General features: G+C 35.9%; 1 protein-coding gene across 2 annotated transcripts; it reads left to right on the top strand.

Moving 5' to 3' along the window:
• Positions 1 to 10,193, top strand: Gcg (glucagon). 2 transcript variants are annotated; one of them, XM_013028377.1, is made up of 6 exons: positions 1 to 252; positions 3,227 to 3,326; positions 5,485 to 5,646; positions 7,257 to 7,394; positions 9,004 to 9,147; positions 9,827 to 10,193. In XM_013028377.1, exons 2-6 carry the CDS (start codon positions 3,235 to 3,237, stop codon positions 9,831 to 9,833), a joined length of 543 nt encoding a protein of 180 aa, XP_012883831.1. In that variant the 5' UTR covers positions 1 to 252; positions 3,227 to 3,234; the 3' UTR covers positions 9,834 to 10,193. The 2 variants fall into 2 exon arrangements, with proteins under 2 accessions (XP_012883831.1, XP_012883839.1); XM_013028385.1 differs by lacking the exon at positions 9,827 to 10,193 and having other exon boundaries at positions 9,004 to 9,151.
• Positions 10,194 to 10,733: the final 540 nt, after the last annotated feature.

Genomic DNA, 10,733 nt, shown 5'->3' with positions numbered 1-10,733 from the left:
AATACAGATGAGTAAAGAGAGTGGGCGAGAGAAATCATTTGTAACAAAAACCCATTATTTACAGATGAGAAATTTATATTGTCAGCATAATATCTATGAGGCTAAACAGAGCTGGGGAGTATATAAAAGCCTAGCGCTGGTGCAGAAATGCAAGAGCTCAGGGCAGAGAGCGCATCCTAAGTTCCAAAGAGGACTCACTCTAGACACGGGCTCTGTACCTCTCTGCTCTGTCCCTCACCACCTCACCAGAAGGTAAGACTGATGATATTGAATGACTGTGAAATTGGAAAGACCGTATTGTATGGAGAGGGGGCAGTTAATTATTTGTATTTAAGTGTTAGGAATCAAAGCGTCCTTTTATCTTTTACTTAGTTACTAATAAAACCCAGGGCAGAATTGAGATAAAACTCTATCAAATATACTTACACCAATAGGCACAAAAATAGTTCATAGAAAGAATTCAGTGCAAGAGATAAAATAGAAAGAAAAACAATAAAGATTCAGGACAGTACATTTTTTATAAGGCTTAACTGTTTGCAGAATTGCATGTTCAAATGCATGTAAGTACTCGGAAAATTATTTTCCTTGGATTTGATAGATGTATATACTACTTTGAACAGAAGGCGCCTTTAAATTCAATAGAAATGTTTCCATTACAGAGGCAATCACAACAATTGCTCTCTATATCATTAAAATATTTGATTTTTCCAGTAGAGTAACTCAATACCATCATCCAAATATTCAAATTTCTAATAAACCTGTCACAACATCATGATCCATGAAAGCGGCTCTTTGTAAGCAATATGTAGCATACTTAGTATAGGTAACAGGCATCACTGGTTATTAGGGATTTTTTGGTATGGATCTGAGAAAACTCACAAACTAATAATTATTTACTATATATGGAAGACCAATAGTTATAAATAAAATCCAAAGTAGCTGAATTTGGGAGTTAAAGTTTAGCACATCTCTTTAGGAAGAAAAAATGCCAGATGTTTTATTTAATTTCCTAAAGACAAAGTACAAATTTATAAATATTCTTAATGGAGTTCATGATTAAGTAGTGTGTTTTCCAATATAGACAAAAGCACCTATTTATGAAATAACTTTAATAAAAATATTTAACAACACCAACATAGTTAGGGATATGATATAATGTTTTCTTTACTAAGCTTCGGATGTATCTTTCTAACAGACTTTCTACACTATTATTATTCCTACATCATTAATACTATTATTACTATATATGCCTCTTGGATTTGAGAAGAAATAGCTGGTTTTTACATGACAGCAAACTATCTCTTTATCTAAAGAGGGTAAAAGCAATTGGAAACTGCTTTCCTATTTAATAAAATATTGATACTAAAATAACATATGTATTTACTTTTTCAGCAATGGTGTCGAAACAATGAATTAACTGTATCAAAATTTTCATAACTGTGTTAATTTTCCAAAAAAGTGAATAAATGAGATTTTTTAAATAGTTCTTTTAATAGAACTCATTTGACAGTATTAGAGGGCCATGATCATTCTTCTTTGGGTTATTTCTTTTTCCATCAGCTTCAGATGGCAGAATACCACCTGCTATAAATTTTCTCTGACATAATAAAACAGAATGTACTGCATAACCTTAGGCAGACAGAATTATTTTGGAATACATTTTTGAAAGCTTTCAATCCTCCTCAAGAAACTTTTACATGATGGCATAATCCTGTTAGTATAATCACATGAGTGCTTGCTTCAACTTTTAAACACTCTTGAAAGATATTATCATTGAAAATTAGAATCAGAAGTTGCCCTCCAAATATTTAGTATGTTTTCTAAAACTTTCCACCTGGCTAAACTGAACCAAAAATTAGCCATTTTGCAAATGAATAAGGAAGGTAAATATATGATTTCTGTTGTGTGGTTTTTGTCTAATTGACCATTTAAGCTGCAAGGACTTAACATTCCAAAGAGAAAATGTTACTACTGCAGGTGTTACGGTCTCCGTGTTGTAGTAACAAGGATAGTAAATATGGCTTGAATGTGAAAGAAAAGATTGATAGTTTAAAATGATAATATTTGCAAAATCCTTATTCCAAACCAAATGTCATTTGCTAAAAATACTCATTCAATTTATTTATGGATAAACATAATTAAATTCTTATTTCCCAAAAGAGAGAGAGAAAGAGAGAGAGAAAGGTAGTTGAATTTGAAAGTAGCAGAGAGGTAGTCATGCCAGAGTAGACTTGAGGTTTCCGTTCTGCACATAGAGGACCTTGCTTTAAAATATACTCATCCTGACCCACGTTCATGTTGGTCTCCATCTCCAGTCACATCACCTCATCACATACTTGTCATCCTATGGCTTGGCCTAGCTTCCACTTGCAACCCAAGGACAAGAAATCAGGTGTCTCCCACAACCAGGTCCTTAGTTTTACCAAGAGGAAATGTCATGTCTTGGATTAAAACCAATTGCAAAAATCACCTGAGAACTTCTGAGACTTCAGAAGCAAGCACTAGTTTCTTTATGATACTCATCTCTAATTTCTTAATTGTGATTGTTCAAGTTGCCAGAAGCATTAGTTCTTGTTGCAAATTGCTTGTCTTCAAAATGATTTTTCCCTTTAATTTAGAACAGGTCAAAGCACCCTAAAATACCTCAAATCTGTTGGCCGCTTTATAATTACAAAGTCTAGACCAAGTTACACTATTTAAAATATAAATGAATAATACATCTGAACCGACAGCTGGTATGCCAAGTTGTAGCCTGAGGCTGCTTTAAGATGGTTGAAATGCAGTATAATGTAAATGCTTGAAAGTGAAGGACTATTAATTGAAAGCCAGACTGATAGTGAAGGGGCGGCATTATGGATAAGGTGCCATTCAGGCTAACCATATGTAGCATATCATCTACAGTGGATATTTTAAACATATATTGTGTACTGTTTTTCCATTTCAAATCTGCAAATGAACCTTCTAATCATTAACAGAAGTGCCCTACAATAATGAAAAGCTTATTAGTGGAATACATCTTTTGTGTTCTCCTTTGCCTCCTTTGCCTCCAAAAAGCGAGGGAAAAATATAATCTATTTGCAGTTAAATTGTAACTATAATCAGAATGAGATTAGGAGGATGGGATTCTTTCTTTCTGTAATATTTACTTTATCAAAATTAAACTGAGCTTGACACATTTAACTATAGTTTCCTGTGCCACTCTCCCTCACACACTGTGTTCTGACAGGCGAAAAAATGAAGAGCATTTACTTTGTGGCTGGATTGTTTATAATGCTGGTACAAGGAAGCTGGCAACGTTCTCTTCAAGACACCGAGGAGAGAGCCAGGTATTAAATTTTCAGACTTGAACTGACACTGTCCTATGGTTAGAATAAAGCTTATGAGAACTACACTATGCTAGTGAATAAGGTCCCTAGTGATCTTTAGAGTACCATGGTCTCAAAATTGACATGTTGAGTTGAAACCTATTTGTACAACTACTTAAAGATTATTTTTTTAATTAAACAAAATAAAAATACCGTATGTTGGTGATACTTTAAGCCATGTTCAAAGGTTTAAAATATCATACTGATAAAGGTATACTTGTCTAGAGTACAAATCAGTGTGTTACTGCTTCATAATTAAAGGGGTGGGAAGTGCTGAACAACATGTAAATGGGAAATCACAGCCTTTTGAGTACTCCAGCTGATCTTCTCTATCTATTTATTATTCATACACTACATAGTAGATTATTTTAATTCCCCTCACTAACTGTTGTCTTCTTTTTGCTCCTCTTAAAAATAACATTGTTCTTTGCTAATTGTAAAAATCATACATGTTCATGATGTAAAATATGAAAATATGCAAAAAAATTTAAGTATTCAAATTTCCACTTCCCAAAAGAAACTATTCAAAATAAAGAAAAATGGTATACTGCTTTCCTGGATTTTTATCTGTATATATTCTATATAAATAGCTCATGTCTCATATAGTATTTTATCATGCTTTTTCTGTGAGCCTTGGCAAGGGGTATACTAGGGCATGAAATAAGGGCTCTGTCCTTTAACATTGTTTTTTGTGGCTAGTGCTCTAAAAGCTGAGCTACACCTCCACTTCCAGCTTTTTGATACTTAATTGGAGATGAGAGTCTTACAAACTTTCCTTCTCAGATTGGGGAACCTTGATCCTCAGATTTCAGTCTCTTGACTAGCTAGGCTTACAGGTGTGAACCACTGTCACCAAGCTAGCTTTGGTTTTTGTCATGAGAATGTTTACTAACTATGATATTTAAGAGTTGTATACCACCAGGCACCAGTGGCTCATGCCTGTAATCCTAGCTACTCAGGAGGCTGAGATATGAGGATCATGGTTCAAAGCCAGCCTGGGCAGAAAAGTCTGTGAGACTCTTATCTCCAATAAGCCAGTAGAAAACCAGAAGTGGTACTGTGTCTCAAGTGGTAGAGCATTCTCTTTGAGCTGAAGAGAGCAGAGACAGCACCCAAGCCCAGAGTTCAAGCCCCACCACTGACAAAAATAAGTTGTATACTGTTTCATTTTATAAATGTATAACATGTTTTAGATATTCCTTTTCTATTAGGCACTTAAGTCTACAAATTTTCTAATGAGGAACACTACAAGTGGTATTTTTATTGGTATTTCCATCCACATTTATCACTACTTCCTTTGGGTAAAGTTCCACTAGTAAGATGACTATATCAAAAGGCTTCATTGAATTTAAATCAGAGGGTTTGAATGAATAGCTTGCTGAATTGCCTCCAGAAAATCATATACGTTTACATTTACATTAGTAAGAAAGAAAGATTTTTTTCCTCCCCAATATATAATCTTTTATTTGACAGGTGTACTACCTTATCCCTAGGTATTAATCACCTTGAATAATTTCCCAATATTTTCCAGGCCAACCAACTGTTGATTATTAGCACAAGTATTATCCACTATACAGTTTCAAATCAACCAGTGGTCTGTATGTGTGTGTGTGTGTGTGTGAGAGAGAGAGAGAGAGAGAGAAAGAAAGAAAAAGAGAGAGAGAGAACACATTTCTTCAGCTATTAGCTATCATATAATTAGGTAATTGAGCTATGCTTTTATATGTATATATGCAAAATACAAAACGGGAACAAATCTGCTGCCCACACAAATGATTTGGGGTTCTTTACTCTTTTAAAATATTCAAGTCACTGCTCTCTTCTGTCATTATTAGCATAATCATGAGTAGATTAATTGGCTGAAAAGGATTTACTTAATCATATTCCAGAAAGAAAATGAAGTTAGTCCAAAAACCTGTTATCAGATTTCCATTTAAGAGATAAAGTATATTCAATTACACTACATCTGAGATTCCCATGAGAAGCTAAGGTTTCTCTAAAGTACTTACTTAAATATTTACCTTAATCCTGAATGTGATCATGCACTTTGTGGTGAAGGGGCTTCAGGGGCTTCTCTCCTTGGGGAGATCTATGACACAGTAATGACTCTTCTCTATAGATCATTCCCAGCTTCTCAGACATCACCACTGGAGGATCCCAATGAGATGAATGAAGACAAGCGTCATTCACAAGGCACATTCACCAGTGACTACAGCAAGTATCTGGACTCCAGGCGTGCCCAAGACTTTGTGCAGTGGTTGATGAATACCAAGAGGAACAGGTGAAAGTCTAAACAATTGTACTAAATAGACCTAAAAATCCTCCTAACATTTTGAAGTTCATGCCTGCCAAACCACGCTGTGATAATTTTCAAGATTGGGGATGCTATCCTTTATCTTATGCGGCTTCCTGCCTCTCCCTTCACCTCCCAAAATGCTTACCCACATTACAATTTGGCACAGACTTTAAATTATTTTCTCAGCTGGCTCTGTGGTAGTTCCTCCCATCCATTTTACCTTTAAGTTTAAAACTGACTTTTCTGGACTAGCAACCGTAGAAATGTAACTTCTAAAAGATAGAGAAAATTTAACATTCCCTTGTAGGATTCAAACCCATGACTGTTCACATTACAATTATACTCCGGTCAAGTTCATCGTGCTAAGAAATGGAGACAGATGCATTCCTTTTCCTTTAGACTAAAAGCCAAAATATGCATTTAAATTACAGCCTAGCGAGCTCCACCGTATAAAGAGAGAAGGCAGCAAATAAGAACACAAACCTTTCAGAAGGCATACATTTTAATGTTGAATTTTCTTTGACAAATGTTTGGCAGAGTGGGGGGAGGGGTGATGCTTCTAAGCTACTGGAGAAAATTATCCACCAGGGTTTCACATAAATGGTGGGATTTCACAATTTCTTTGGAGAGTGGCCCATAAAGAGAAGGGGTTATGCATACAAAGTAGGTGAAGAAATCTAAAAATCAGGGGAAAGGACATGGATGTATCCGGATGGAAGGAGAGGAGAGGAAGAGAGAGTGAGAATCAGGGAGAGAGCACAAACCAGCATGGGAATGGCAGAAATAGTGTAGCTGACCAAAGTGAACCTTAAAGTGGAGAATCCAATTGCAGAAAAGATGGCCATCATGGCCAAAGTGGACACATCCCTACTGAGGGCTACAAATGGGCATCAGAGAAATGTGAGAAATCACAAATCTATTCAAACAAGAACTGTCCCATGGGGGGGGCGGGAAACAACTGTCCCATGTTCTAGAATGGGAACATATCAACTTTGCAAATAAATATAATGAAATACTCCCTCTCCACTATCTTCTATATGTTTAAGATGAACTCTCCTGGAATAATATATGTTGGAGGGAATCACAGTGAATGCTCCTCACATACTCCTACAGCTGTTACAGGATCACATTTTTTTTTTTGCTTTTCTCCAAGCAAATCACACATTTCTTTTTATCCATTATCATTTGGTTCTTTAGAAAACATTTTCAAATAGTCCTTTGCTTTTCTGTTGATTCATGTAACCAGTTCTGGTCCCATACGTAGAAATAACCACACCTACCTTCCTTGGAACACATCACAGTGGACAAGCAGACACCCTACATCTCTAGAGAATAAATAACAAGTAATACAGCTTTAGCAGCAAAGCCCACAGGTAAACAGGGGAGGTAAAATAGATATGCTGGGAAGGGAGAGCCCCTCATAGTGGTTATTATCTCTCCCATTTGTCTTCAGTCCAGGTCATTCATGTATCTGCACAATCCGCTTGCCATCCTCAACTCCCAACCTTCCAAGCTCTTTCTCCATTGAATCCTGCTTATAAGTAAGCACCACATTGCAAATAAGAGCTTCAACCTAACTTTCACCTTTCCTTCAGGAATAACATTGCCAAACGTCATGATGAATTTGAGAGGCATGCTGAAGGGACCTTTACCAGTGATGTAAGCTCCTATTTGGAAGGCCAGGCTGCCAAGGAGTTCATTGCTTGGCTGGTGAAAGGCCGAGGGAGGCGAGAGTAAGTCTATACATTCTTATCGGACCATTTTCCTTGATGCCAAAATTGAAAACTATAATGATCTAAGTGAAGAGTTGGTAATAGAAAGTTAATATAGTCTCAAGTAAGAAACTAACACTTACTGGTTGGAAACAATATACAAATTTTAGTGGCAAGTAATAATGCTAGAATGCAACAGGTAACACTTCTCTTCCCTATTATAATTGTCTTATAATTAGGCATTGACTTATCCCAATGAGGACACATTTGAGAATGAATAATTCACTTTGGATAACTGGGACAACAGATCTCAAGTAGAACGGTCCTAGAGAAACTAAAGATAAAAGATGAATAGTGTAGAAAACTTTATGCATTTTACTAAAACTTTCAGTATTTAAATTCTGACTTGAAATAAGTTATATGTGATTATATTTATGTATGTCAAGTATGTAGATATAGATGTGATGAAAACTAAAAACAACCACACATGATAGTAATAAGATGTACTCAAAGTACAAATAGGTGGAAATACCCCTTCATTTAAGCACATATTCACTTTCATGGTGCTGATCTATAAATATCCATCATATTATCAAAATTCAAATGAGACTCAGAGCCTTAGTTTTATGTTTGTCTTTTAACACAAAACAAAATACCTCTGAGCCATCTCAGTTTCTTGTGGCCATTTTGATTTGCATTTGTAATAGAAGAGGCAGAAGATGCATGCTCAACTCTGATTTTTATGTAAAACGGGTTTCCTGAGCTACAAAGAGGCCTCAAGGCCATAAGGCTAAATTATTGTGACTGATTTTAAAACATTATCAAATTTATAAAAAAAAAAAAACAATGGGAAAGTTGTTGTTCATGCTTGAAAACATAGTTTAGTGTTTTTGCTCTGGGCTGGAGCTCTACCACTTGAGCCCCATATCTCCACTTCTTTAAGGATATTGTATAGTGGGGTTTTTTGTTGTTTTTTGTTTTGGTCGGTATTGGGGCTTGAACTCTGGGCTTGGGCACTGTCCCTGCACTCTTCAGCTCAAGGTGAGCGCTCTACTACTTAGCCACAGCACCACTTTCGGTTTTCTAGTGGTTTCTATTGGAAATAAGAGTCTCATGGACTATCCTGCCCCGGCTGGCTATGAACCGTGATCCTCAGATCTCAGCCTCCTGAATAGCTAGGATTACAGGCGTGAGCCACCGGCGCACCGGCGCCCAGCTTTGTGTAGTGTTTTAAAGAACAAAAATTTTATTATGGAAAAATTAATGAAGGGGAAATGTAATAGAGACTTAAGTTTGCAACCCTTAATGATGCAATTTGCAAGACTGATTTTACTACATTTTCTAGGGTGTGGGGTATTTTGCTGAATTATAGACAAAAAGAAAAATAGTCTCAATATGCTGTCCAGATGCTAAAATCTTTGAAGCAACCTGAAGTATGAGAGACATGAAGTTTCAGAGAATTCCTTTCGCCTCTCATTTCTGCAAACTCACATGAGTTTTCATCTTAGACGCTCTGCACTTAGACTTTCCTGTTCTCCACAACTCTTGTACATGCTACCAGCTGTCAGCAATCCATAGGCAACTGTTTAAAATTTCTAACCAATTGAAAACTTCAACCCTCATTTCTTAGCTTCCCAGAAGAAGTCACCATTGTTGAAGAACTCCGCCGCAGACATGCAGATGGCTCTTTCTCCGATGAGATGAGCACAGTTCTGGACAGCCTGGCCACCAGGGACTTCATCAACTGGCTGATTCAGACCAAAATCACTGAGCGGTGAGGGCCTTTTAGTCAGTTCTTAAAACCATTGAAACTTTTTAAAGTACTGTGTGTCATACTGCTACAAGCTGTTGCCCATGAAGGGAAGAGAGTCTTCATTCTCAGTTTATACAGTAAAAAAGTATACTTATTATGAATATATAATACATATTTGAGTATTTAAGATAGATATACATATGATTATATATAATCATTATAGGTTTTCTTTTCATTGACTTAATTCCAAAATCACTTACTTAGAGTCTATGAGATAAAAAACTAGCAATAGAGATAAGAATAAAACAGATGTGAACTAGTTCACATATTAGTGTCACATTGCAATCTATACTAAAATTTCAACACAAAAAATACCTGCATATATGGTATTATATGCCTAATGTTTTAAGGCATAGTGATAAAAATTAAAAATCACTTACATTATTCATCAATTTTTATTTTTGATGGGCAGCTTTAGCCATCTCTAAATATATATACACACATGTATATACATGCTTATATGAGTATATATGTGTGTGTGTGTGTGTGTGTGTGTGATTAATCCAAAAGACTGGAGATTCATATATAAAAGGATTAATAAGCAACTTTTATTTAAAAATCACTGAAATATTTTCTGAATAAGTTAACCCTCTCATCTGATTATAATTATACTAAATCATCATTTTCTTTCTATCGCTAGGAAATAAATACATCACTAATCTCAAGACCATCTTCACAACATTACCTGCCAGCAACTTGAGATGCTGAAATTTCAAGTTCTAAAAACTTAAGAGATGTGTTTTGAAACCATGTTGTTTTGCATGCCAATATGTAATTATTTTTAGCATTGTATAGCCAAAAGATTGTAAACGAAGTAAGCTATTGTCAGAACATTGCTACCATTTTTAGTCTTAAAATATAAAAGTGCTGTCTTCTGTTATCTTCTTAGCCATTTGCCAAGCTATTTACATGTATCAGTGACATTATTTTTCTATGATATAATTCATAAGTGTATATAATTATCATCACACATGTCTGCATTGTAATGGGAGGAGTGAAGAAGTAATAACCATCATGGGGAAACTGGAAAGAGAACTTCCTTCCTGTCACCTTTCCATAAAAATGCTCATCTTTCAATGTATCAAGGACAGATTTAAATAAAGGTTTCAAGCTTCTTTACTATTGTCTGTTCTTTTTTTCTCTACATGTCCCCTTTTCAGTCCCCCCCACCATTTTCCTAAGCTAGCCACCCACAATTGTAAAATATGACTTTGTGCTTTGATACTTTGAGCCAACATTGAAAACTCAGGCTCCTCCATATAAAAGTATTCACTTTATGTCTTATTTTGGAAAAATGGGTCATCTGGCAATAGTAGACCCAAGAGTCAAATCTTTCTAAAACTAAGTAGCAGCTGCTACTTTCTAACAGGACATTCATTGCTCCATAGCTCCTCATGCTGCCCCTGCACACACAGGCACACCTCCCCACACAGTGGCTCGTGATCACACACCCACCCTAGATTTGCACACATCGGTACTTATCTCTGCCCACTTCGTTTACACACCTCTCCATCTTGGATCAGATATTTAAATTCCTCCAATATGCC

The sequence above is a fragment of the Dipodomys ordii genome, unplaced genomic scaffold, assembly GCF_000151885.1.
Source record: "Dipodomys ordii isolate 6190 unplaced genomic scaffold, Dord_2.0 Scaffold5, whole genome shotgun sequence".
Taxonomy (NCBI): Eukaryota; Metazoa; Chordata; class Mammalia; order Rodentia; family Heteromyidae; genus Dipodomys; species Dipodomys ordii.
Note: the sequence above shows the minus strand (reverse complement) of the source record. Positions and strands in the feature narration are given on the sequence as shown.